The sequence below is a fragment of the Cadophora gregata genome (genome assembly GCF_030347475.1).
Source record: "Cadophora gregata isolate MNR1 chromosome Unknown scaffold_12, whole genome shotgun sequence".
Lineage (NCBI taxonomy): Eukaryota > Fungi > Ascomycota > Leotiomycetes > Helotiales > Ploettnerulaceae > Cadophora > Cadophora gregata.
In genome coordinates this window covers 1380798-1406887 of record NW_026695935.1, presented here as the reverse complement: position 1 = coordinate 1406887, position 26090 = coordinate 1380798, and the positions used below count along the sequence as shown (strand labels likewise).

Genomic DNA, 26090 nt, shown 5'->3' with positions numbered 1-26090 from the left:
CGCCCGATCCATTCCCCCGGTCAAGTGTATCCTGGAAAGAAAAATTTCTCGTTTCACTTCGTTCTCAGCGAATAAGATCGAGATGTTCTAGCCGGGTCTTTTCCTACTGTAGAGATGGATTGTCGCTTGGTTGGATAAAAGGGTGTGTGTTGTTGGGTCAGGGCAGAAAAAGTTTGAACGATTGGCAGGGCGTCGGCCACAGTCTGGCCAGCGCCATCGAAGGAGATGCGGCTCGGCCTTGCCGCCTTCAAAACGATGTCTCCAAACCTTCTCAGTGAGGAGCATACAGTACAGTAGTAACGCCTGTTAACTCGTCTTGCCTGTCCTGGCGAGATCGGAATCGAGTTTTCGGATCTCTGCGGCGATCTGAGACATGTGTTCGGTCCGGCTAAGGTAGGTAGAGTTTCTGGTAAAATTTTCCATCCTTTCCTTTTGCCTTTGTTCTGCAGCTGCTGGTGGCTCAGGTACGAGGCTCCAGAAACGGTTACGCTCACGGTTACGCCCGGTTTATTGTTTCTCATCTTGCTTGGGGCTCGGCGACCCAGTAGGTGGTGTGTTCCTAGCCTCAATAGCAATGCTGACAGCTATGTGGTGACACACGAGTCCTAGGCTGGGATCGTGTTCCGTGTTCCGTATTCATTTCAATGTGCCTTATTTTCTTTTGTTCATGGCAGAGCGATCGGTTCGTGAGCCTTGTGGGTGTGGCTCAAGGTGATTGCATCATTTTCAGACAGGTACGATTATGGCGTACCGTAGCAGTCCATGCTGAGACAATACAGTACACAAGGAAGCTGCAAGGCCTTGTTCGATGAGCCGGAAGCTTAAAAATCGGGGTCCATGCTTTGTTGGTCAGTTCCCGAGACCGGGCAGAACAGTTTCTTTGCTTCTTTAGTTCTTCGTGATCTCTTTCGGAGATGCTTCCGGTGTTGGAATCTCCGCTTTGGCATGAGCACTGTCTCTCTTTCTCATCAGACATTCTTGTCTCAAAGGCTTGCTTTGTCCTGAAGTAGCAAAAGCAAAAGTCATCCATGGGTAATGAAAATGCCCGAAGGCAAGTGCCGAGCCACAGACCATCTGCACTCTGCAACACAAACCATTTCTGCTTTTCGCCGCACATGTCTGGTATTTGAAGCCACTATTGTTGCCTATTGCCCTGGCTTCTCGGGTCGTCGACCCGCCGCGTAAGACAGAGAGCACCAAAAGTCGATTGTTCCAGAACATCTCTCTGCAGAAGCCCCTGTACAAATTCTGAGACATATATTCACATATCTCATCATCTCCACGTGAGGTGGCTGCAGAAATGAATGCAAACGCGGCCTCTTACCAGTTGGGCACAGTTACAATGGCAAATGTCATGTGTTTCGTCGTCCAGCATCTTCCGATCCAAGGAATGTTCTCCTGCAAAGCGTCTTTCTCCGATGCAGGTAAGCAATCAAGGAATGGTGCTTCTATGTCACAGTCAGTGCTACAGCAGGAATGCAACTATTGATCCTTGATTCACGTGAGCACAAGGAGTTGGGGGTCACTCTGTTTTGAGGTAGGTAAGCGGGCGGGTGCTTGCATAACTTCTATTCCACTGGAGGGCAACACGTAAGCGGATACTCCTTACTTCCGTCAAGCAAGCCATTTCGGTATTCACGGCATATGGACTTGTTGTATGGCATATATACCAGGAATGTGGAGCAAGCTGCTATTTTCACTTATCAATGGGTGTCAATCACGGTGTTTGCGCGGCATCTCTATGTTGAATCTGTGTTGATGCCAGCTCACGTCCAGGCAGCATTGGGTTCACAGGCATCGTCCTGCTTCGAGCGAAGTGAAAATGAAATCAATAAACCATTGCTGATATAAGACAAGCAATCGGTACCGAAATGACGTTGTACGGCATACGGATACAGCAGGTTGTTTACTTCACGTGTCTTTGCGGACGCGAAGCTGTGTTACTGTCGGTATGTGATACAGGGGAGAGCATATCCGGTGCTGTGCAATTAGAACCTAATGGATATCGGCACGGAAGCTACAGAGTACAAAACCAGGGTCCATTAGTCTCGAGTTGCATGGTGGCCGAACACTTGGGAGCCGTTGGTGGCCGCTGGAGTGAGGTGGTGGGACTGTCGATATGTTCTGTTACGCGTGGAGGTCTGATGGATGCTGCTATAAAATCCTGCCAGTTTCTTTGTGTCTTCGATCAAGTGATACAACTGGAAGGTATACAGGGGGCTGAATATCGGAAGTTGAAGTGGGCAAGTGAACACCTAATAAAGTCTTACTGAACAGATAACTGTTTTGGTAACTTCTGCCATCGCCTGAACCTTCTCTTCTATCTTCTTGTTTGCTACATCCATTATCCTTTCTCTCGAAGCTGCATTCAACACAAATGGGGTTTTTGGTACAACATATCCTAAAGTGAGCCCAGTAGTTTCTGCCAACTTCATCTTGTCGTTGCTTGCAAGTTCAATGTTTCTAGAAATCCAGGGATCGAGGCTAAGGCCTTCAGAATCAGACTACATTCTAATATTGCTCCCCTGTCGAATGCTCATGCTGGATGGAAGTCGTCAGCTGGCAGTTCTAGTCGAGGCTGGGCTCTTTGAAAGCCCCCTGCTAAATACGATAGCATGGAATTCTGTCATTTTCCGATGTTGAGAATGACCAGGCAGCTTTGGAACAAGATGATCTTACGCTACCATATCGTGGCCATGATTTGGACTAGCCAGATGACTTTAAGAAAAGGACAGAGTGTTCTGTGTGTGCTTGACCTAGGACACTGTGCTCGAATGGATCTTGGGCTTCAAAGCTACAAGAAGTGTTATGCAATCAGATCAAATTACCGAGGACAGCTTCGATGTCAGAACTCTGAGTGATCACTTCCTCCTTGAGTTCAATGAGCTGTGGCGTGAGCTCGCCGTCGACTTGGTTGGTGATATCAACACGACAGAAGCAAATCTGAACACATTAGAATATCTAGATCTTTCCTTTGAATTCAAGAAATTTTGAGCAATATCAACTTTTGACATCAAATTTATCCACCCTCAGAGCGCAGAAACAGAGTCATTCAAAACAATAGTACTAAGCACGTGATTATGAAGCTTGGTGAAGCTCAGTGGGAACTTCCCGTCCTTACTCGTCATGGTCAGTTCAACAACACGTTTTGCGCCGGAGCTTCCACAACCCCACCATTGACGAACGATAAGCTATCCACTACATTCTCAGATACCTGAAGGCCACAAGAAGCTCGCAGAGTCAACTTAACCCTGCTCAACCCCTCAATAAGCACCCCGCCGCAATTATGACCTCCCGCCTCGTCCTCGTCATTGGAGACCTACACATCCCAGACAGAGCAATCGACATACCTCCAAAGGTACTTTCTATCTGTCCCTCATTTTCTCGCCCCAGAATTGTAGCTCACGGTCAATTCTAGTTCAAGAAGCTTCTCACGCCTGGCAAGATTGGTCAAACACTCTGCTTAGGCAACCTCACCGACAAGCCCACCTACGAATACCTACGTTCCATTTCCCCCGACCTCAAAATTGTTAAAGGCCGCTTCGATGCTGAAGCCACATCGCTGCCGCTCTCGCAGGTTGTAACACACGGTTCACTGCGAATTGGCTTTCTCGAGGGCTTCACGATGGTTGCGCCTATGGAAACAGACCTCATGCTCGCAGAGGCGAATAAGCTGGATGTAGATGTGCTCTGCTGGGGTGGAACACATAGATTTGATGCATTTGAGTTTGAAAATAAGTTCTTCGTGAACCCAGGCAGTGCGACAGGTGCTTTTAGCACAGGGTGGGTAGGAGATGGGGAGGAGATAGTACCTAGTTTTTGCTTGATGGATGTAAGTCTCGGGGCTGGAGTGTTGTGAGAGTTTTGGGCGGATGAATGCTGACGTTGAGAATACAGGTGCAAGGAATTGGTCTGACACTCTACGTTTACCAGCTGAGGAAGGACTCTAACGGGGTTGAGAGTGTGAACGTGGAAAAGATTACATATACCAAGGTTGTAGGAGGATCATGATGCTGGGTACCTGTAGGTGGAATGCTACAGGCTCGTCATGAAGTGGGCCATGGGAATAATCGGGATCAAAATGGTTCCAAATGGTAGTATTGGAGTACAAGGAGCAGCGTTCGCGAGCCTGTCGCGGAGAGGTGATAGTACTTTGAGCTACATCACATTCACGGCGTTCAACATGGCGGTCGATTAGTAGAGTAGAATACTCTATTGGTATCATATGATTGCCGTAATCCACAGAGAACACCATCCCTTTACTAAACAACTCCCAGCGCCCCAAAAAGTATACAGACATAATCGCTTATCCAACACCAACAACGATAGGAAAATTCTCAAAAAGTCATGGCGGTCGTTCATAACATCATGCTCCTCCTTCGTGCCGAAATCCTGTCACTTCTAGAAGCACCAACTCCTGGATCAACCATGCCATTGGTGCTGGAAGACCTCTTCAGCGACCTGTCCTCCTCGCGCTCCTTCATGGTCGCCATATCCGATGAAGAGGCCCTCAACCCCAGAGTTGACTGCCTTCGACGAGATGTGGCACTGTCAGATCTTTTGGTTGCTTCCATATCCGAAGCCTCGCTATCGCTCTGTTGCGGATGGTCTCGAGACAAGGTGGAGTGTCTTCTAGAAACACGTATTGGTGCTTTATCCTCTCTGGTCATCAATTGCGGTGCTGCTGCTGAAGAAGGAGAGGAGCCTCTAAACTCGTAAATGTCTAGATTGGCCATGCTCTTCGTCAGCACTGCTTCCTTGTCTGACGTCTTCTCTTTCTCTCTCGCTGCAGCTTTCACTCTCCTAGTCTCTGCAAGAAGTGCCGCTATCGCACTACCTGAAGTTGTTTGGGAGGCGTCTGGCTCTGTCTGGTTCAGAATAGATTCTCGTCGTTTTCTGTGAGTTGTTATACTGCTAGGCAGCAATTCGAGTCCTGGGTTCTTGTTTCTCAATGGACTATTCTCGACCGTGGCCGAAGAAGCAGCTGGCATAGATTTCCATGCGTCATCAGCTTCCGGTTCTGCTTTTATGGTCAATGTGACTGTATTTGGTTCCTCCTGCTTCATAATGCTGCGAGACTTTTGCCCTGGTACAACCGCATCGACTAGATCCTTAGTTGGTCTACGCATCTTATCCCGAAGACTAGGCTCGGCATAGCTGACACTTCCACGAGCTCGACGGCTCGGTCGCTGGGCCTCACCACTAGTTCCCAGATCAGAGGGAGGAGGTGTATCCCTTGACTCAACCCTGGCTGTCGATGGTGGTTGTGATGACTCTGGTGAGAAATCGGCTATTGCTGCTGGAGTTTCCGGCTCAGGTTGGATTTCGATGGTATCGAGAACAGGATCAGGCGAGGGTTGAGCGCAAACCTTCTCCCGCTTCTTCTCCCTTGCTCTGTCCTTTAAAGATTCTAGCTTCCTATGGTCCGATTTGTTTACTTTGGTCTCATCGGTGGCCAAAACTTTTTTCCGGGGCGAGTCGTTCACACTTTTTGGCGCCAGAATCTTCCTATTAGAAATGGCAGTTACTTTATCTCGAGGGGCACCCCTAGCAATAGCGAGCTCTCTAGTCGACCTATTGCTAACTTTTTCAGTTTTGGCAAGGGTTTTGTTCTTTGACTTGTCATCGTTGGTCACACGAGTGTACTTGAAGTCATCTGGAGAGCTGGGCCGGTTTCGGCTGGAGATGGGTTCTTCATCATCACGGACGTTAAGTTTCCTCTTCGCTCCAGTCTTCAGTGGTCCAGATGCTTCCCCAATGTCAGGTGTTGATTCTGGTTTCCCCATTCGCCTCGGTTCCACGCTTGTACTCTCTTTACGCTTTCTTCTTTGCTCAAGATTGATTGAAAGCGCAGGATCTAAGTCAGTATTTTCTTCGCTATCCTCCTTCTTGGTCCGTAGTGGTAGGTCAATCTTAACCGGGTCTTCATCCACAAACTGTGATACGGGTGGTGGTCCAATCTCGGGAGAGTCAGTAATATCGGTCTCAGTATTCGCTACTAGATTCACGATTTCTTGATGCCTATCATACTGTAAGCTTGCATCGCATAGAGGAATCGTGGTATAGTATACTCTAAAGTTCGTCTGGGGTAAGACTTATTCTCCAGAATAGGAGGCAATCTTCCCTCCCCACCCGCAACTGCTTCACTCAGACTGCAAATATTCTTCCAGTTCTTATGATCCAGACTCGTGGTCGGACTGGTTCGTGAGATTCTCCCACTCTGCCGAGATTTCCGTTGCGGAGAAGGCACTTCTCCAATCCCAGAAAGTAATGCGCCTATTTCGAGAAGTTTCGCCTCCAATTGTGACTTTAAAACACCGGTATGTTGAGCTATACGCTGGGATCTTCCATTTTCAAGCTCTCCCTGCAGTTGCAGTATTTGTCCCCGGAGCCCCAAGTTTTCTGCCAGTAGCCTAGAGGTTTCGTTCTCGAGATTTCGAATTCGTAGTGATTGAGTCGAATTAGCTCGAGCTATGTCCCGATTCTGGCGCATAAACTTGCGTTTAACTATGCAACATATCAGTAAATTGCGTTATGCCCAGGTATTGAAGGGCTGAGCTTACGAGATTCTATCGTTTCTGTCGGCGCCGCCGCGGGCTCATTCAGTCGAGCCATCTATACTGGGCATGCGGCAGGTTGTGGCGATGGTGTGGATAAATGTTCAGCTGTAGGAGTTCGAACTGTGAGCCACTTGAGAAAAGGACAGCAAATCGCAGCAAAATCGAATTTGTTTTCGTTGTGACGAGTGTTGACAACAAAGATTTCCGGGTCGCAATTTCCTTGTTGACATTGATGCTTGAAGCGGTTAGTGTAATGCGGCCACGAGCTAGGGATCCATGCATGTAAAGTGGGATGGCCTTGGCGCCCGAGGTTCCTGGAGGAGAGGCGCACTGCAGGTAACAGTAACCTTACAACTACTGAACCACCATATTCTCAAAGCACGAAGCCTAACGCTCCATTACCTGGAAGTGGAAGAAATCACGATAATAAAGCACCATAATCTATATCCTACTTGCACGAGACGTAAAGGGAACATGTCCTACTCCACCCGGCCCCTCCCTTCGCATTTGCGACAAGCTTCCACATCTGGCAACTCTGCCTCGACGGGCCAATCGCCCATTCTCCTTGCCCGAATAAATGAAAAGAAGGCAGAGCTAGAGAACCTGAAGCAATTGCGGGATCTCAGTGCTGGCTTGGCTGGTCAAATGCAAATGCTGGAAGAGAAGTTGTCTACGCTATCTGATGGCACAGAAGGTACTGTATACCCGCAAAGTCTGGTAAGGGAAGCTTATTGATTCGTCTCAGCTGTTGCTACGGTATTAGGTAACTGGCACAATGTCCTTCGTGCAATCAGTATGGCATCAAGCAAGTCTCCGTCCCCAACTAGTTGAACCTCCCCACTAACTGTGATGGTAGTGAAACTTCCAAAGCCAAAGGAATCTGAAGATACAGAGGCAGAGGAATCCCAAAAGAAAGCTGATGCCGAAAGCCCTTTGCCTCAGACTCTCGTGCGAATACCTACAGAGCATGCCCCTATGCTTCAACAGGCCAGTTCGGGTGGGAACGGGGAGTGACGTTTACGGAGCGCAACGAATAATGATTATCTATGGGATAATGGCAGGATCATGAGCGAGGGATAAAAGGTATCACATAAAGGATTCGGAACAGTCCTGGACATCTATGGCACTATGGAGGACTTCTGTCCTGGAGTTTGGTCTGTGAAGCGGCTGTGAAGAACCGCGTTTTATACCCCCGAGTAGCTGCTGGCCATTAGGATTATGATCGCAACGTATTTGTAATTGCAACCTGATCTCGTACCCTTTATCCCACTCTGCACATAATTCACGTCCTGATCAGTCTCGGACGGACACCTTGAAAGGCCCCCAGCGAAGCATTCGTCTCTTCCGTCACGAAACTCACGCGTCGCGAGTCGCCCATACTGTTGCAGTCTCACTCGGCTAAATACCGGTACTTCGCGCATGACAGTTGCCATGGTGATCAGCCTAAACAAATGTTTCACATCATAAGGAAAGCTCAATAAGAAACCTCGCGCAAGGTCTATCCCTCGCACTCTTACAATCGATAAGTGCACTGACTATTCCGATTGTCAATCGCATCTGCATCTGCATCACATCGCACCTCATACATCTCTACGTGGCTCGTCGCATATCACACTTTCCTCCACCTCATAACAACCTTGCACATCGCGTCCCAAAGCGAAACCCGAGACCAGGGTGCGGCAACCAAATTCCAAGCCATCGATCGTTGCATTCTCCGTCGTCCAACATGGCTCGAGTGACCAGATCTCGTAAATTTGTCATTGCAGAAGACGACACTGCTCTTGCATCGCAAACCCCATTGCCAATCACGCCTGCGAAGCAACCCGGAGCGCTTCTGGAAGCAGACATCCTCATGGCAACAAATACAATTACGACGACGATGGATGATGATGCAGCGGCGGCAGAAGTCAAGGGTCTCAAGGCCGCATACAAGAGCGCATTAGGGGCGGGAAAGAAGCTTAAGAGAAGCACCAGGGGCAACAAGAGAAAGGACAAGCAGAATGATTCGGAGGCTACGCTGGTAGAAGAGCAGGGATCGGGAGATTTGGCTCTGGTTAGCCCTGTCCTACAGACAGACACCCCATTGCTCCCAAGTTGCAAAGGTATGGAAGCATCAATTCAACATCTTGATGATTTCAGTCTGATCTGAATCTAGAAATCGCGCCTTCTTCCGAAAATCCTCAGATTATGGCTCCTCAGCCAGCCACGCGAAACACTCGACACCAATCCGCGAAGGCACAAGCAGGTCAGTATTCGTACAATTTATCAGATTTGGTTGGCTCCCGCGACTGTTCCGTCGTTTCGCAGAAGCTTCGGGATATCGATTTCATTACCCTCTTTGGCGGTACAGGTTTGAATCGGACAAGGAAGTGTTCTGCATCTAGTCGGGATCTATCTTATGGATACAAAACTAATGCAATTGTATCTTTAGCGAAGGAAGTTTGGTCAAGATCTCACCACGGGATTAATAACGATGCCACTGATGGCACAGGTTTCGATTCGACTGCAAATGCCGATACAATTAGGGAATCGACGGCACAAAAGAGCAAAAGCAGTCACACTCCAGCCGGATCACCAGCCAAGACACTTGAAGAGGTGGAAATAATGTACGGCACGGTGGAGGAAGCAGTGCAAAACGATGAGGCAGGCGATGACTCCTTTGTGCAACAGATTACTTGTCGATCGCCAGCAAAACCCGTTTCACGAATCGAAGATTCTGTTGAAGCTCTTGACCAACTCGAAGAGGCTCTAGAGGCTCTGAACCAGGCAACACTGGCGGAAAGAATGGTGTCACCAGAGAAGTCTAGACAGAAGGCGCGAATGCCTTATGGTTTCCTCGAGGGCCACAAGATGGGAAAACAAGCAAGTGTTAAAGTCATCGAAAAGCAGGCACCGGTGAAGACACAGCCCTCTAAAACTGGATATGCTACTGTACGGGTCAAATCAGCACCGAAGCAAACCCCGACGCTCAAGAAGGCGGCATCAATGAACTTCAAACCCGCGACCAGCAATCCAAGATCGGCAACCGACCAGGCAAAGGTCCAGGCCACTGCGAAGGCGACGGTCAAGCGCCCCATCAGCCTTCTTCCGCCAAAGGAGACGATAAAATCAACCAAGCCGCCAACACGCTCAACCTTTGAACTTCCAGGAGAAGCGGTGGCGGCGAAGCTGAAGGAGCAGAGGGAAGCACGACTTGCCCAGCGACAATCTAGCGAGGAGAGCTTTCACACGGCTCTTCGTGCAGTTTCCGGTCCCAAGATCAAATCAAATAAACCACCTACTAAACCAACCTTTGAGCTTCCTGGAGAAGAGCTGTCCCGGAGAAAGAAAGCAGCGCATGAAGCACGCCTGAAAGCTCAGGAGGAGGAAGAACGTAAGCGCCGAGAGTTCAAAGCCAGGCCAGTTCGTAATAGCGTTGCTCCAAACATGGTTCCACGAGAAACAGTTGCCAGCCGAGCAAGACAGAGCAAAGTTGGTATCGACAGTTTTGAAGATGGTAAATTATCTGTCTCAAAGAGAGGCTCCAACGTGGGTGCCCACCGTCCATCTATGGCAGCGCTCAACCTCGCAAATATGTCAGCTCCTCGTGCAAAGGGCGCCTTCATTCCGCCTGTCCGTAAGCCATCGCCAAACATGTCCGGCGTCGCTGCTGCTCCTCGCCCTGTTCAGCGAGCCGTATCCGTTACCGATTCAGACCTTCGAAAGCGCGCCAAGGAGATTTACAACCGTGATGCTCGACTTACGGAGGAGATGGACAAAGAGAAGAGAGACAGAGAGGCTGCTGCCAAACGTGCAAGGGAAGAGGCTGCTGAGAGGGGCAGGCAAGCAAGCCGAGAGTGGGCGGAGAGACAAATGGCAAAGAAGATGGCAGAGGGTGACAGAGGCATGAATGCAGGATATGGCCCAGGTGGACAGATGGGACTGAGCCATAACTGAGCAGGTATTGAGACTGATTTGACATTTCTTGGTGTTTCTTGATTGATTGTTGTTTCCAGGTCAAGATCCTGGGTTTCTTTTGTACGACTGGCTTCGAGCGTAGCGTTAGGAGTTGCTCATTTTTCATACCCTTTTGCTCTCTCACAGGGAGGAGGTTCGCGGAAATTTCGTTTCGGAAATTTCGTAGGTGTTTGGGGCTTCGGGTGTTACTTTATGCAACGGCGAAGGATTACCGAGATTGAGATCGAGATGGAGTTTAGTATTTTCAGTGGTGCGAAAAGCAGTTGATTACTCTCAGGTAGTGGTAGCCATCGAACCAAACAGAATTAAAACCTACAAGGATTCCTTTTGGACGCCCGCACGATGTGACTTCGGAGCCCATTCGAATGGCTCTCGATAAGTGGGTGGCATTCTGCCTCTCCAGCGTGCCAGGAGCTGAACTGCTAGGTTGCTCTCATCCTGCTTTGTGAAGTACTCCGTCAAGTCTTGATGCTTGCCTCGGCCGTAGCAGCACAAGGACGCAAACTACTAATTTTCGTTACGGACAACCCAAGCTTTGTAGAGATACTTTGGCACTAGTGGATGCCTTCCTGAAATGTATGAGGGCTTCACTGAATTGGTATTCTTGGCCATCTTCGGGCTTAGGAATGGAAAGTAAACAAAGCGGTCTGAATCCTTATTCTTTAGCTTCGACCTGCATTTAAGATTATGAGATATAGAAGCAATATTCCTCCACATGAGAATCCCAAACCCACCCAGTCCCAGCTGAGTCACTCACCTCCGCGACATCGGGGCTCGCTTTCGCCTCATCCCAACTACTGTGATTGACTGGGTCTCGGAATGCCCTCACATCACCCAAAGGCGCTTAGCGAGAGAAAACATAACGCCAGCCACATAACTCTATGGACTGCGTACAGCATGTAGATATATGAGAAGGCAAGAAGAATTAAATACGAGCTCTCACCATTGTGAATACGACTCAGAAAAAAAGACAAAATCCCAAGTCCGATTTGAACAGAAAGAGAAAGAAGAGAGAAAAAAAGGGAGAAAAAAAATAGAAAGAAAACAGAGGAAAAAACAAGACAATTCTCCAAGAGAGCAGAAGAACTCTAATCTATACAGAAAGAAAATAGTCAAAAACAAATATAGAAAAATGTAAGTATCCTCCACCCCCTCAGAAAGCCCGACAGCTTCTAGTTTTTTTCCTATTCTAAATAGCCCGTTTGATTCTAGGCAGTACTATCTAGCTTTAACTATCACATTCAAAGTATATTACACAATTAACACTTAAGTATATATTTCGTACCACGAGTAGTCTAATGTGTCCTAGCTATCTATTGTAACATCAATCACGATTGAAAGGCCTTGAATGATTAGGCAGCTTGATCTTAAACACCAGAGCCTGGTTCTCCAGATTGAATCCACTCTCGTCTGCATACTGGAACGCACCACCATTCATATATCCATCCTGTGTGATAAAGTCGTTGTCACTGAGACTAAAAACAAACCACTCATCATCATCTCCAATCAGCCCATCCACAGGCACAATGCCAATGCTCTCCCACTTCTCGTTCAGAAGATCCGCATCCTGTTCTCCTCCGTTGTGAGCACCGAAGCGGTTGAGCTGCGAGTTCAGGTTCATGTCGATGAAGGGGCAGTACGTAGCAGGCGTAATCCCAGGCTTCAAAATACCCTTTTCGGACGCAACGGAACAGTTGGTGCAGTCATAAGTGTTGCCCTTGATATCTGTTGCAGAGTTGATGTCAAAGATATCAATCTGGCGGTAGTTTGAAAGAGACACATCTTGTCCATGACCAAATCCACCGTCCCGGGCGAGGATGAAGAATTGTCCATTCTGAATGTGGAACAACTCCGATTGAGCTGCAACTTTTGGGTTCTTAGATGGCTTTGCAGTTGGGTCCACGTATAACGGTAGCGGAACAACGAATTCCCTGGCGTAGCGAGGCTTTGAAGGGACAGTAATGTCGTATTTGAGGAGTCGCGTGTAGCGTTCTGTTTGAGATGCGACTCCTCCTTCTTGGTTTGTCGCTGCTTGAAGGAGAACGTAGAGGTTCTTGCCATCTCCGGATACCGTGAGGCCTTCGAATCCGTGGTTGTTATTACGCCCGGTGGGTCCATCAGAAGGAATTATTTCCTCGGGGTTATCTCCCTCGTACTGTTCATGGTGTTAGCAATACGTTTAAACGTGTACTTGGAGCTCCCGACCGATCAGGAGTTATGAGAGAAGCTTGGAGGCTGCACGTCACTCACGAAGGCAGGAGAATCAGCAGAGAAAGACTCCGTTCCATTTCTCATCGGAATGATGGCATTTGGAGGTCGAATCGCAGTAACCATCCGACCAGAAGCGTCGAATCGATACACATATGGCCCGTACTCTTCGCTGATCCAAAAGCTTCCATCGTCATTCAGAACGATGCCTTCAGAGTCGACTGGAATGCGTTTGCCTCCTGGACCTGGGCCACCAAATCCATCTCCCTGGAAAAGTCAGCACGGCGGACCAATGGTTTCTCGCTTTAGATGCTCACCGTGTAGGTTGCAACTGGGAGATCAGGAAACCCAGGGTAACTCAGATGTCCAGTAGCATCTCCATCTAGCCCTGTACATGGAGTTCCATCCGGACCATAGAAACGAATTGTTTCCTTATATGTGAAGAAGAGATTTTTGGCGGATGGATTCTCTACGGTAGCTTTTGGGTTTGGGGTAAACAAGATATCGAACTTGTGTACTCTAGGTTGGAAGTTCAACGTTCCTTGAGTGTTCCTGAAATTGACACATCTATCAGCCAATGTTCTTTTTGGGAACATGAAATTCCAATTTGGAGAAGCTTTTCAAATTTTCGGAGCCTTCTCACGGAACAGATTACTGACCATCCTCTGTCAGGAAGACCCCACAGAACTCCAGTGTAACTTCCATTGGAGAGCTTCTTCCATTGAGACCTATCAAGAGCAAGAGCAGAACCAAAGTTCAAAGTATCTCCAAACTCATCCCGAGCATTACTAGGGACAGTGCCATATCCAGCAAGCTCCTCATAAATATACGTTCTCCCATTGCAGTTTGTCTGGTTGACAATGGCCAGAGCAGTTGAAGCGAGGCCGGCAGCAAAACCAGCCCGGAGGAAAAACATTCTGAAGAGTTTGAAGGCGAGGCGCGACTCGGGGCCTTTGATGAACAGTTGAGTCCAGCGGGGAGAGACATGACTTTATTTATGGTATGCCCACTTGGCTTGGATGACGACGGGATGGAATGGGTAGGGAAGCTATCTTTGATGTGCAGATTGGCGCGGGGTTAAGAAGGATAATCTTGCTTCGTGGGACAGCTTCCTTTGCAAGCCAATCATCCACACATGGTCCCTGAAAGCTATCCCTGACGGGAAAGAGGCACATATGCAGCATCCCGTCTGGCGTGCTTCCAGAAGGGTGCTGAATCTGCTGAGTTGACAGTTTCGACCGGCCTGGGAGTCAAATGAGAATGCACCTTTGAAAGTCAGCCTTTTGAACGAATAGACACATCGAGTTTTGCCGCTTTTGTAGTAAATTTTACTTCAAAATCCTGGCTTTTGCATGGCTTTCTTGCGCACCCGAGAGCACTTCTCGGCGTTCATTGTATGTTGACATGATCCAAATCGTGACGCGGAGGAATGAGAATCCCTGAGCTTCCAGCTGCAAGGCTAACGTCAATCGAGTAGCTGCTTGTGATGCCTGCCTGACGCTATTAAATCGATGGTATCGAACCTGGCGGCAACACCGAAGAATATCAGTTGTTCTCTGAAGAGCACGTTGTTCATAATTCGACGGCCATTCGTCAATCAGCATCGTTGTGCTGTGAGGCTACGAGGATCAGCGCGCAGTGGCTTGGCATGTTCTGTGGAGCACAGAGCACTGTTGGAAAGTCTCCAGACTCCACAGTGCCCGGGGCAATTCCACAGTTCTGTTTACAGGTAGGAAGCGACCATACTAATGACTGACGCTCGTTCCATCGAAAAGAAAAGGAATATGCAACTGGAGAGAGTTGCCTTCTCGAAACGAATCACAATCATGTATTCTATCACGTTCATTTCATATCTTGATTGTTTTCTGCCTCAATTCCTACCGGTTCTACAAAGAACAGTTTCCACCATTTCGTGTCTCATAAGCCCACCCGTATATCATCCTTATGCTCATCCATACGCGTTCCTCCAAAAGGGAGAGGTATCATAAGTCTCTCGCAAAATGCATAGCCGTCGCCTCGCGACGAAAGAGAATCGAATCTGATAGAAAGCCGCTTTTTAGACACACAGAATCCCCAGGTTTCCCGCAGCCGTACTCCGCTTGGGCATGAAAACCCTGAGCATGGTATATTTAGAGGGAGCAGAGATGAAAATCGAAAACCAGTTATCCAGAGAGCGAGGCAGCGATTGCTGGCAAACAGGTGGGGCCAGAGTCAAAGATCGTACATAGCCCAACCATCCAGTTCGTTGATTGCTTTGGGGCGATAGATACGAGTTTCGGTAGACCTGGAACTCTGTGTTGCCACCTCAACCTGTGCGTAATCCAGCCTCAGCTCTTCTTCCAGTCACAACTCATCGTCATCTTCGGCAAGCTCAGCAGGCTTGAGCAGGCCGCCGACCTTCGACAGGCGCTCACGCTCAGCCGCCTTAGCATCCCTCTCCGATTGCTCCTTCTCGTCGGCGAAGAGCTCAGTGTTGTCTCCTGCGAATTCCTTCAATTGAATCAAGAAATCACGGAGATTGAGTTTGAATCTATCGTATGCATTGTTGAGTGTGAACAAGCCTTCAACGAATGCTTTAATTTGGACTCTGCGTAATGTCAGTTGGCTTTCTTTTCTGATGAAGGATTGTAAACGTACGCTTGGAGATTGGGGAAAGCACCCTGGAGCAAGTTGGCGACAAAGCCACCCAAGAACTCCTTGTTGGATGTTCCAGCAGGGGCCTGGTCGGGTTGGTAAATCGGTCCTTGAATCTTAGGTGGTGTGCCATCAGCTGGGTGGACAAAGTAGAACATGCGAGAGAGCAACATCGACTGTGACTTGAATCCCGCTTTGTGATCCGTGTCAGTGAGAACAAAGAACACATCTTGCAGAATCGGTACGAAGAATTGCTGGAAGAACGCATTTGAGGTTCCAGAATCGGTCTCGGCGATGTTGGTTATCAATTCGAGGCACATGTTGAGACCAGCATATTCGACTTCGCGGTTGTCGTGCTTGCTGGCCCACATGCAAGAGTCGATAACAAATTTGAATTGTCTATTGTCAAGCTTGAGAAGAGCTTTCATAGAGTTAGTAGGTATAAACGATGACTGATATGGGTCCACATACCAGGGAAGCAGTGTAGATTGATGGCACGAAGGAGAGTGAAAAACTCGACCCTGTGCTCGGGGAATTCCGAAAAGTCCTTATTGATCATCTCTAAAGTGCACTCGAAGACATTCTCCATGATATTCGGTACTTGATCCTCCATGAGGGCCTTGGAAAGTCAGTATATTCTTCATAAATTGGTTTAGAAATGAAGGGTAAACATCGTGAAGGGAAGGGATGCACTACTGAGAATCTTGAGCGGTGGGGGGTCCAACGTACAGAAAGCTTGGTGATAATGACGGACATGACCTTGAGTACTTCAGCGTCACGGGCGTTGGGGACATTTCGGTTGTAATCAACGAGAACGGCATCGAGGAGAGCTGGTACGATGTTCGTTCGCACCATCTCAAGGTCATCGGCCTTCTCAACATAAGTCTCGATAAGCTTCAAGATCTCTTTCTTGATCGTTCGCAATCCTCGTACTCGCGGCATCTTCGTCGCAATTTCACCTGCGACATGTTAGTACGCGCTTGTAAATAACGGAACGCAGAGGCTCACCATCTCGTGCAACTGCCTCGGAGATCATTCCACTCGTAGCTCGGTACATGGAAAGCATATCAAGATAGATTCTTCCGATCTGAGGATAGAAATAGCTTCCAATAGACATGCAGGCCGAAACATTCGTCTTCATAACATTACCAATTACTTTAATCGTATCTGCATCTTGCAGAATCGATGGATTGGCGGTGGCTTGACTGATGATAGCATCCCAAGCGGCATTAGGATATGACATGAGCTCAGAAATTAGTCTCTCCTGAGCATTCTTTTGTGGTTGTGCAGCAATCATATATCCACAAGCCTCGTAGAATGTGTGAACTTGTTGAGGCGAGAGATCGCAAGTGATCTTGCGCATTGTGCGAACAATTTCCTCAATAAATGGTTCACTTTCTCCAGGCTGCAAAGCAACAAAATGACGCTTGCACTGTCTCGCAATCTTGATAAAGGTATCGCATGCCATATCCTGCACGCCCTCGTGAGACTCGTGCATGAACTCGAACAATTTGTTCACAACTGTCTTCAAGAACTTCCAGTGTGCCTTGAGAAATCGGGGATACTGGCCAACGATGTACATTATATTACTGGCCACAACTGCCTTGTTGTCCTTGCCTCGCTTCATCTCGGTAAGGCCAAGAAGGTCTTTGATGACAGTAACGAGGAATCGCTTCTCGGTCTCTTCGTTCATGGCGAGCGAGATGGACCCAATAGCCCAGCATAAAGTATTGCAGTTGGCCCATGACCATTCCGTACCGTCGACTTGTCGAGCGAGCTTATCAGTCATGATATTCTCTGTGTCGACAACGTCCAAATGGGTGAGGTAAACAAGACACTCTCTAGTGGTCTTGTAGAGTTGAATGGTATCACTTTCCTTCACAAATTCTCTCACGATTTCTCCTTCCTCGTTCTCAACAATCAGCACTTCCTCGGGTCTGACCATCTTTTCAATCATCACCACTCTTAGATTTGAGAGAACTTCGTTGTACTTGTGTTTCCGAAGCGGGTAGTTGGCCAAAAGACTAGGGTTTGGTGCACCAGGATTCGTCAGCCCACCGACGCCCATATTGACCAGTGGGTTTACATCGGTAAGTGGAAGCGACTGCATCTCATCGTAGAGCTCCTGAACAAGCTTCGTCCAGTATTCCAGGCAGATCTTGAAGATCTCTCGGTCCTCGATTTGTGAGATTCGGATAAGATAGAAGTGAGCGTGGGTAAGGAAGTCGCGATTTGGGAGATTCTCGATCAGCTATTGAAGTGTTAGTAATTTTCAGATGTAAGTATGGGAGCACATACATTGAGATGGACACTGAAGAAGTTGGTCAGGAACAGGGCAAGATTTTGGATGAATTCCTGGTCCTTTGAGTTGCTAGAATTGTACGTAGTTTTCAGGTCCAGAGACAATGGAATGATCTTGGAGATGGTTGTCAAAACTTCGGTGAACATCTGGACCAGCTTCTCGTCATAGGCGTTGTTTTGCCCTGTCTGAAGTCCACCAATCTCTGTCAAGCACTTCAATGTGACATTCCGAAACTCGGGCATCTCAAGGAATCTCGTCCGTAAGGTATCGATAATCGGGGTCTCGAAGATGTATCCAAGTGGAATCCAGTTGAAGAATCGGAGGAGGGTTTCAAGTGTAGCCTTGATTAGACTTGTCTGGGTGGCGCTGTTCAAGACTTCGTTGCATAGCTGGAAAATGGAGGAGAATTCTGCGCACATCACGGTCTTCAAATTCTTGGTCTTCGCCGATGTCATCTGGTCCGCCGAGAAGTCGAAGACTTCCTCTGATAGCAGCCGCAGAATAGCCATATTGTTCTCGCATATCGACAAACTTGTATGGCACGCAGATATGATTTCGTTGATGAATGTGGGCCAGTTGTGAGGCCATTCTTGTTTGAGGATGGAAACGAGGACGAGATTGAGTTTGTTGAGAAGAGTTCGCTGTGTCTTCAGAGATTCTTCGGAGCTAGAGGACTGAATGATAAAATTCACCACAAAGTTGCGGATTCCTGGAGAAAGTCAGCATAACAAGTAGCCCAGTGTGACATATGCGACTCGCCTTGACACTGCTCTTTTGGTAAGACCTTCCATCTGGTGAGAATAACGTTGTCGAGTACTTGCAAACCCAAGTCTAGATTATTTGTCAGCTACACCCGAGAAGCGCATCTAGGTATAGAGGGCACTGACATTTAGTTTGAGGATATGTAGCATCTTGCAAGATTTTGTCGACTAATAGCCATGCATCGGGGTCTTCCTTGAACTGTTGTCATGTGTTAGCAGTATACATATGGGCGGGTTGTCAACACAAAGGCGGGGCATACCTGGTTCAGTGCAGCTTGCGCAGCTTTTTGCTGTAATCCTGACGCGTCAGTAAATGCAACCAAAACTCAGCTCTAGATCCGTTGTTTTTGAATATACTGACCGATTCTCCACGGCCTTCGTAAAAAGCCCGGACCGTCGCGTCGAGCTCGTCGATAGTAGGAGCCATACTTGCGGCTTGACTTCAGAATAGGTGACCTTCCTTCTGCGGCGATAGATGGGATTTGCCTTTTCGTATGCTTGTGTACAGCCCGTGCTGGTGCGAAAGGTCGTCTCGTGGGTAGTATTGCTTTGTTGGAGAAGTTGTTGAAGTTGATCTCGCTGAAGGCGTTGTTCCCAGCCTTCTCTTCCACCCCTCCACGCTAAGGCTTAGCTTGGAAGAGCCGCCAACCAACAGGCAGTCACATGATCGGGCTGAAAAACGCCGAAAGTGAATCTCACCAAGCTGCCTAGTAGAAGCTTCAAGTGATCAACCACATCCTTTGATGTTCAACAACACATTCACCAATTCATTGTGCTATCTTCTGCATGCTTTGACTATCTAGCTAGTAAGTAAAGTTCATTGGCTCGCGTCACTACGATAACCTCATCGAACTCAATTTCACTCAGTATCCAATTTATTCTCATGAGGTCTATTTTGTTTTTGGCATCGAGCCGAACTGGACTTTCAGCTCTTGCATCGCGATCAACAGTCATTTAATCTGTAAATACGCTTTCAAGTTTTTCCTTCATTCTTAGCGATAGGAACCGCAGCGATGGTGCCTTAGCTTTGCGAATCTTCAGAGTATCTCAATCATCCTCTCTTTTTACAAGAAAGCGAGTAAGCCCTACGGGGTTTTTCATACAGACAACGTCTGTAAATTGTTTGTATTTTATCTGTATTCCTAGTAGTAGTGAAATGCAGTAAAATGCAGTAAAATGCAGATAAAATGCAGATAATGTCTACTACAATTTTATCAAAAAAGTGCAGATAATATCTGTAATAGACGCATTAAAAAGCACAGACAATTTAACGTGTATTAAAGGTATAAGCTTAGGTAACTCGGACCTTTCATGTTTTAATACAAAGTTAAATATAGACCTTTTACTACCTACCTCCGGAACACTCGGAAAAGAGACCTACTTTAAAAGAGAGGGAGGGAGACTTACTTTAGGAGGGAGGGAGAGAGACCTACCTTAGGAGGGAGGGAAGGAGACCTACCTTAAAAGGAGACTTACCTTAGAGAGAGACCTACCTTGGAGGGAGACTTTAGAGGGAGAGAGAGAGAGTAGGAAAAGGGGAGAGAAGGATAAGGGGAGAGAAGGAAAAGGGGGGGAGGAAATAAGAGGGGAGAAATTAACTTTATTAGTCAGAAAACTCTTAAAATACAGATAATAACTATATTTCCTAAAAAATAACAGGTAATATCTATATTCTTACTCTACATCTCCAAAAATCAATTAGAATCAGAAAATCCAGCTGAGAAAAATACAGATAATTGACTAAAATACAGACAGAAAATCCGTCTAAAAGGCCTGTTTACAGATAATATCTGTAGGAAATACAGACAGTGTCTGTAAAAAAAAAACCCGTAGGGTACTTGGTCTTTAACCAGCACTTCACCGCTAAGAATAAGCGTATTAAGGCTGGGCACGTCATCGGGACTCAATGTATTAGCAAAAGAAGGCGTCAATATGGCTACATTCACTTGGGCGTCTCTGATAAATTTGGCGGTATCCTGTAAGCGTTGTGTGTCTGACGGCATGCACACTGTACCGCCAAATACAAGGGGCGTAAGGATCTCACTCAAGCTTCCGTCAAAGGTGAAGGTGGAAAATTGAAGCATTCGAGATGCAGGACCCAGTCCGTAGGCTCCACCGTGACCGATAATGCTAGAGCAAAGCGCGGCCTGCTCTACCACAATGCCTTTTGGGGTTCCCGTTGATCCTGAAGAGAATGCGATATAAGCCGCATTACTTGGACTGTTACTCCTGGGTGGCATTGCATCTGGAAGTGCTAAAGCGAATTGTTCCGTGACGGTAACCACAGGTAATTCCAATTCTGAGAAAAGCGGAGCTGTCTCTGGTGAGAGTATGATAAGTTTTGCGTTCACGGTCTCTATCAAAGCTCGACGGCGGCTTTCTGGGTGTGTCGGATCCAGAGGAACGAAGACTCCACCGGCCTTCATAATGCCTAGCATAGCAATAACAGCCCACCGGGATTTCTCGAGGCACATCGCAACCATATTTTCAGGATATACGCCAAGAGTAGCCAAGTAAACCGCCAATCGAGTGGATAGTTTATCTAGTTCGCTGTAGGTAAACTGACCATCCCAAGCTTGAATGGCCACTTTCTCACCTAGGAGTCGTGCCTGGTCACTGATGAGATCATGGACGCAGGAATACACAAGTCGAGAGGGCTTCTGGGAGTTCCATTCCATGATCTGCTCTATATCTCGTGGGCCACATAGGTCGATTTCCGAAACTCGCCTCTTTGGCTCAGTTACCAGCTGCAAAACAACATGTTCGAACTGGTCACAGATTGCTTGCATCTGTCGAGGAGCAACGATTTGGCCATCATAAAGAGCATGGACCTCAACCATCCCGTTGCTTCCTAGAACGCATTGGAATACCAGTGGATAGGCATCGAACTGCTGGCTGACGTCTGATAGATCTTTAACGAAATCATAGCCTAAGTCGGGAGTATTTGCGGCGCGAAATATCTCGCCCGGTTGAATAATGAGCTGGCTCCTGAAAGTGCAGGCTTCCCGAGCTGTTTCTTGCAACCTTCTAATGTTCTGGAGACCAGTATGTTCATATCGTATCATGTCGTTTGACTGCTGCCGCACCATCGCCAAAAACTCGCTGACTGTGTCCTCGTGCTTTATTTGGACTCGCACTGGGACCGTCGCGATCGTTGGTCCCGCGATATTTTGTATATCAGAAACAGGAGCGCTCCGTCCAGAGATAGTGCATGCAAGCACTACGTCAGTGCTCTCAACATGTCTCGAGACAACAAGTGCCCAAGCACTTCGCAGAAGGGTGCATATAGTGATATCGGTAGCTTGATGATCTGGAATGTGGAAGAGATGGGTCAGATAATCACCAGACTGTAGATCAGAAGATGTAATGGATTTTGGCGGGAAGATGGTGGCTTGGGCTCCCTCAAGCTGGGATTCCCAGTAACTCCTAGTCTCGGCCGGGTCGCAGGACTGTACAAACTTGACATAGTTGCTCAGAGGAATGGGGTTGGCGATATTTCCTGAGATTCCGCAAGCGTTCTGAATCACTCGAACCATCTGACGAAAAGCAAAGCCATCGTAAAGGGTGTGGTGAATATTCCAGACTACACATGCGCCGCGGTCTTCATCCTCAGCCAGCGTGAAAAACGAGAGTGGTGTTCCATAGGCTACGGCAGGCGGAACCAATCTGACAATTTCGGTGAGCGGGCGTTCCTGTGCTGATAGCCATCTGATTTTATCGTTCAGCACTACCTGAGAAGTTCCATTCGCGGTTAGGATGATCCGAGTCCGCAAGATGGGACACCTTTGGACAGTAGCTTCCAAAGCCGATAAAAACTCCGATAGCCCTAAGCCATGTGGTGGGTACAAAGCAAATCTAGCCATGTAGGACCCCGGTCTCGAAATGGCCAGCGTCATGAGGCCTTCTTGTAAGGGTGTGCAAGGGAAAGCATCTTCGATAATCTGGGTACTTGATAAATTGCATTGCTCACGAGCTTGTTTGATCAAATCGCTGATCTGATCATTCGAGACTAGACTGAAAGATGCCAATGGCATTTGAGCACTCGCGTCGACCACTATGGCACTGGTTGCTACGCGAGACAAACGGGGATCTTTAAGAATTGAAGCCACAGTAAGCCCGATGCTATGTCGGCGAGCCAGGGAGACAAGTTGGATTGCATGAATCGAATCTCCACCAATCTGTAAGAAGCTATCATCTCGGCCGATGGAGTTTGCATCTATGCCAAGGACTGAGGCCCAGATTTTCTGAAGACTTTTCTCTGTATCCGTTTCGGGTCGTGTTTTATTTGAGTCAACCAAGGAGTATTCTGCTATGTCGTCTGAGCTTAACAGCGTGGTGGTCAGCTGTCGAAGTCTATTACGATCGAGCTTTGTTGATGTTATGAAGAGCATATAGCGACACGGTATGAAAATTGTTGGTACCATATAGCTAGGGAGCTTGGTTTTCAAGTGCTCAACCAAGGTCCCAATTTGGCTTCGTAGTGCGTTGTCTAGAGGTAGGAAGATATCTGCATCCGCATTACTCCGTCCCTGAAAGGATATCTTAGATTCCTGACTGAAGCATAAATAGGATACCAAACTTATTCCGACTTCTGATCTGTAAACATCGACAGCTACCTGCTAGACGTCCATAGCTAGCTTGATGTTATACTCGATTTCTCCTAGCTCCACACGAAGGCCCCGAATTTTGACCTGAGTATCTTTCCGGCCAGCAAATTCCATCGTCCCGGCTGGATTGTAAAAGGCCAAGCCCCCGCTTTTGTAGCATCGGCTCCAGTCTGGTTGAGTTCGTCGAGGCATCCATTCGGGCAGTGAAGTTATGACAGTTTCCTTGGTTTTTTGGTTGTTGGCAAGATACTCACGAAGAAGGGTTGGCCCTTGAATGACCACTTCGCCTACACACCCTATTGGAGAAATTTGGTAATGATCCTGAGGATTGACGATTCAGCTGGCAGCTTCAGCTGGATCGTCCAATAGTCAACGTTGACTCTTTTGCGAATGACCACTCGTGCACGGAGCTGATCGGGCAACACTCGGCTGGTCCCCACACGTTGATCAACCTGAGTCGTCCGCACCAGACCTCGAGTAAGTCACGGCTTAGTGCTTCTCCGCCTACGATTAGTGCTTGTAAGCCAGGGACTTGGTAAGGCTTCAGCGTTCGAAGAAAGGAGGGAATAAGCGAAGCCCACGTGATGTTTTTATCGCGTATAAATCCAGGAAGCGCATTGATGCGATCATAATCAGAAGGCACACAAACGCAAGCACCGAGCATCAAGGGGAAAAGGGATTCGCAAATTGAAGCATCGAATACGTGTGATGCGAAGTGGAGCATCCTGACATCTGATGTCATTTTCATTCTTTTGCACACAGCCTTCTGACTCGTGCAAAGGGACTGGTGCTCTATCACGAAACCCTGGGGAGTACCAGTACTTCCAGAAGTGAAAATCACGAAAGCTGCATTACGAGAAGAAAGGGTAGGGTTTGGCAGAAGTGATACGTTGACTGGTACCTCGTCTCTTAGAGCTTTGTCAAACGTCTCATCAATCGTGACCACGACTAAGCCAAGGCTTGCGCACATTCTAGAATTTGTTGGCGAAGCCAAAGCCAGCCTGGCCGCTGTCTGCTGAACAACTTGCTGCTGGCGCTCAATTGGATGTGAAGGGTCTAAAGGCACCCAAGCACCACCTGCCTTGTTAACTGCCAGGATAGCGACATAGTACCAGATAGACTTTTCAAAGCAAACATGAACAAGAGATTCGATCACAACACCTGCGCCAGTAAGGTGGTGAGCTAATCGATTTGCTGCAAATTCCAGTTCAGAATAAGTAAGCTTTCCATCCCATGCATCGATAGCGAGTATATGTGGTTGGACCTCAGCTTGTTTCGCAATCAAGACATGGAGACAGGAATCGACGATCTCGGGAGTTTCTCTACAATTCCAGAAGAGAGCCTGTTGAACATCCCAAGGACCGTCCAAGGATATCTCGCTAACGAGGGTGCCATTCCGGCTGGGGTATTGGAGCTGTTTAATCACCTGGCCGAGGTGATTGAAGAGTGCCACGATTTGAAGTTCGGCGATAGCACGAGGGTCATATAAAGCACATAGATCTATGGCGCCATCCAAAAAGATGCACTGTAGAAGCAGCGGGTAGTCGACTTCATCGCACGATAGTTCGTACTCATCCGTTTTATCCTCCAAATTCGTCTCTGGACGTCTATCCAATTTCTCGGAAAGGTCCAAGGGCCTAACGATCAGCACGCTGGAGAAGTTGCAGACAACCTCGGCATCGCGATTAACTTTTGATATGTTCTGGAGACCAAATTGCTCATAATGCATCATTTCAACTGCTTGCGCTAGGACGCTCTGCAGAAAGCTTTTAGTTGTTGATCTTTGATCGATGCGGACGCGGATCGGAACGATTGTAGCAGTGTTTGGGCTTGCCACTTTATCCATGCTAAAAACTTGCGCTCCAAAACAAACATCATCGCTCTCACTATAGCGCGCAAGCACAATAGCCCATGCGGCACGCACAAGAGTGTTCCTGTCCATAGCGCTTTTTCCATTCGGTTGCAATGGAAACGAACTTGACTTCTTGACTCGGCGCATTCCGTTTGACGTCCGTCGCCTTAACATGCTGCCTGGCTTGAGCCGTGGAAAGCTGGGTGGCTTCGCATCACATAACTGATCATTCCAATACTGGTGTGGGCTGACAATGGCAAGTGTGGCTTCATCCTCAGAGACATCTGGAAAAGCATGTCCATTGGCATGCTGTGTCTCCTTTTCATACAGACTCTGCCCCAGTAGATGTTTGTCCACACCACCAGTTTTGGAAGATGGAAGTCGTGGAAGGACAAGCCACCGCCAGTCGTCTATCGCCGGAAAAGCTGCAGACAGAGGCAAATTATCGAGCGCTTTTTTCAGGGCTTCGCGGGCCGTCTCCACGATGAGAGCTTCTTCTTCCTCACCAGCACGGTGCTCCTGGGGCACAAGTGCAATTGCGAGATGGAGGCCCTTTTGCGGACCACTTTCGACCACATCAAAAATCCAAGCATCAGCGATGGCCCCGTTCCCATCTTCGCAAACACGCCGTTGCAGATCCAATCGCAAGGTTCGTTCTCGGTATTTCATGCCTGACTCCATTTTTGATGGTCGGCTACGTTGGAAGAATGTAATGATCGCAATACAGACAACAGCTCAATCGAACTCTCGACTGCTGATGCCCAGCACTGTCTGGTCCTCCTCTCATTTTGCGATCCTCTTCCACCTTCGCGTGGTGTTCATGGCACAGGTCGCTGGCTGCTGGCTTACTCATGGTTTCCAACTGGTCTGACTGTCCACACGCCAACACAGGACAGTCAGTTGCCCATGTGCACTAAGGTAATGCAAAGATTACTATCCAACAGGCTGCTGTCCGAGGTTGGTCGTGTCATCCGCCCTCGCCTAGCGTCATCCCGCTTTGCGATGATCCGCGAATTTTGCGGGGGCTTGACAGCCCAGCGGCCCGCCAAGCTCTCCCCCGCTCGGCTCTTTTGCGAGCGATTACGGCTCGGCTCGGCTCGCAGCACCCCTTCCCCCAACTACAGCTCGCTGCACTGTCTGTGTAGCATAGGTTCTCCCTTTGTTCTTGGGTCTGAAAATGGAGCCGCTCATATCGATCGACGTAGGGGG

General features: G+C 48.1%; 9 protein-coding genes across 9 annotated transcripts; 3 read left to right on the top strand and 6 right to left on the bottom strand.

The window, feature by feature from the left end:
* Positions 1 to 888: 888 nt before the first annotated feature.
* On the bottom strand, positions 889 to 1257 carry ONS95_003248 (uncharacterized protein; the record flags this gene model as incomplete). The annotated part of the gene is made up of 1 exon (XM_058496549.1): positions 889 to 1257. One exon carries the CDS (start codon positions 1255 to 1257, stop codon positions 889 to 891), a length of 369 nt encoding a protein of 122 aa, XP_058353801.1.
* A 2029-nt stretch (positions 1258 to 3286) lies between these two features.
* On the top strand, positions 3287 to 4011 carry VPS29 (Vacuolar protein sorting-associated protein 29; the record flags this gene model as incomplete). The annotated part of the gene is made up of 3 exons (XM_058496548.1): positions 3287 to 3358; positions 3419 to 3832; positions 3898 to 4011. 3 exons carry the CDS (start codon positions 3287 to 3289, stop codon positions 4009 to 4011), a joined length of 600 nt encoding a protein of 199 aa, XP_058353800.1.
* A 347-nt stretch (positions 4012 to 4358) lies between these two features.
* On the bottom strand, positions 4359 to 6615 carry ONS95_003246 (uncharacterized protein; the record flags this gene model as incomplete). Its single annotated transcript, XM_058496547.1, has 3 exons — positions 4359 to 6021; positions 6072 to 6507; positions 6564 to 6615. 3 exons carry the CDS (start codon positions 6613 to 6615, stop codon positions 4359 to 4361), a joined length of 2151 nt encoding a protein of 716 aa, XP_058353799.1.
* Positions 6616 to 6887: 272 nt separating this feature from the next.
* ONS95_003245 (uncharacterized protein) lies at positions 6888 to 7907 on the top strand. Its single transcript, XM_058496546.1, has 3 exons — positions 6888 to 7254; positions 7306 to 7365; positions 7417 to 7907. Exons 1-3 carry the CDS (start codon positions 7035 to 7037, stop codon positions 7572 to 7574), a joined length of 438 nt encoding a protein of 145 aa, XP_058353798.1. The 5' UTR covers positions 6888 to 7034; the 3' UTR covers positions 7575 to 7907.
* A 149-nt stretch (positions 7908 to 8056) lies between these two features.
* On the top strand, positions 8057 to 10828 carry ONS95_003244 (uncharacterized protein). The gene is made up of 2 exons (XM_058496545.1): positions 8057 to 8662; positions 8716 to 10828. Exons 1-2 carry the CDS (start codon positions 8287 to 8289, stop codon positions 10494 to 10496), a joined length of 2157 nt encoding a protein of 718 aa, XP_058353797.1. The 5' UTR covers positions 8057 to 8286; the 3' UTR covers positions 10497 to 10828.
* Positions 10829 to 11797: 969 nt separating this feature from the next.
* On the bottom strand, positions 11798 to 14521 carry ONS95_003243 (uncharacterized protein). Its single transcript, XM_058496544.1, has 4 exons — positions 13385 to 14521; positions 13043 to 13277; positions 12768 to 12992; positions 11798 to 12672 (listed from the first exon to the last, which is right to left on the bottom strand). The coding sequence occupies exons 1-4, from the start codon at positions 13639 to 13641 to the stop codon at positions 11842 to 11844; spliced, it is 1548 nt and encodes a 515-aa protein (XP_058353796.1). The 5' UTR covers positions 13642 to 14521; the 3' UTR covers positions 11798 to 11841.
* Positions 14522 to 14564: 43 nt separating this feature from the next.
* Positions 14565 to 18983, bottom strand: CRM1 (Karyopherin transporter). Its single transcript, XM_058496543.1, has 10 exons — positions 18784 to 18983; positions 18683 to 18712; positions 18549 to 18621; positions 18421 to 18492; positions 17658 to 18370; positions 16368 to 17610; positions 16089 to 16318; positions 15831 to 15978; positions 15363 to 15780; positions 14565 to 15312 (listed from the first exon to the last, which is right to left on the bottom strand). Exons 1-10 carry the CDS (start codon positions 18847 to 18849, stop codon positions 15069 to 15071), a joined length of 3237 nt encoding a protein of 1078 aa, XP_058353795.1. The 5' UTR covers positions 18850 to 18983; the 3' UTR covers positions 14565 to 15068.
* Positions 18984 to 20079: 1096 nt separating this feature from the next.
* On the bottom strand, positions 20080 to 22287 carry ONS95_003241 (uncharacterized protein). Its single transcript, XM_058496542.1, has one exon. It carries the CDS (start codon positions 22283 to 22285, stop codon positions 20117 to 20119), a length of 2169 nt encoding a protein of 722 aa, XP_058353794.1. The 5' UTR covers positions 22286 to 22287; the 3' UTR covers positions 20080 to 20116.
* On the bottom strand, positions 22288 to 25854 carry ONS95_015023 (uncharacterized protein). The gene has a single exon (XM_058508706.1). The coding sequence runs from the start codon at positions 25560 to 25562 to the stop codon at positions 23379 to 23381; it is 2184 nt and encodes a 727-aa protein (XP_058353793.1). The 5' UTR covers positions 25563 to 25854; the 3' UTR covers positions 22288 to 23378.
* Between the last annotated feature and the right edge of the window lie 236 nt (positions 25855 to 26090).

Bases quoted from the DNA above. Each gene is read 5' to 3' on its own strand.
- ONS95_003244 (XM_058496545.1), top strand. From the start codon at position 8,287: ATGGCTCGAGTGACCAGATCTCGTAAATTTGTCATTGCAGAAGACGAC. The intron at 8,663-8,715 runs GTATGGAAGCAT...ATCTGAATCTAG, and splicing joins ATTGCTCCCAAGTTGCAAAG to AAATCGCGCCTTCTTCCGAA.
- ONS95_003245 (XM_058496546.1), top strand. From the start codon at position 7,035: ATGTCCTACTCCACCCGGCCCCTCCCTTCGCATTTGCGACAAGCTTCC. The intron at 7,255-7,305 runs GTACTGTATACC...GATTCGTCTCAG, and splicing joins GCTATCTGATGGCACAGAAG to CTGTTGCTACGGTATTAGGT. The intron at 7,366-7,416 runs GCAAGTCTCCGT...CTGTGATGGTAG, and splicing joins TGCAATCAGTATGGCATCAA to TGAAACTTCCAAAGCCAAAG.
- ONS95_003243 (XM_058496544.1), bottom strand. From the start codon at position 13,641: ATGTTTTTCCTCCGGGCTGGTTTTGCTGCCGGCCTCGCTTCAACTGCT. The intron at 12,993-13,042 runs GTGAGCATCTAA...TGACTTTTCCAG, and splicing joins TCCCAGTTGCAACCTACACG to GGAGATGGATTTGGTGGCCC. The intron at 12,673-12,767 runs GTGAGTGACGTG...CACCATGAACAG, and splicing joins CTGCTGATTCTCCTGCCTTC to TACGAGGGAGATAACCCCGA.
- ONS95_015023 (XM_058508706.1), bottom strand. From the start codon at position 25,562: ATGGAGTCAGGCATGAAATACCGAGAACGAACCTTGCGATTGGATCTG.
- CRM1 (XM_058496543.1), bottom strand. From the start codon at position 18,849: ATGGCTCCTACTATCGACGAGCTCGACGCGACGGTCCGGGCTTTTTAC. The intron at 17,611-17,657 runs GTATGTGCTCCC...ACACTTCAATAG, and splicing joins TCTTCAGTGTCCATCTCAAT to CTGATCGAGAATCTCCCAAA. The intron at 15,781-15,830 runs GTATGTGGACCC...ACTCTATGAAAG, and splicing joins CAATCTACACTGCTTCCCTG to CTCTTCTCAAGCTTGACAAT.
- ONS95_003241 (XM_058496542.1), bottom strand. From the start codon at position 22,285: ATGGCTAGATTTGCTTTGTACCCACCACATGGCTTAGGGCTATCGGAG.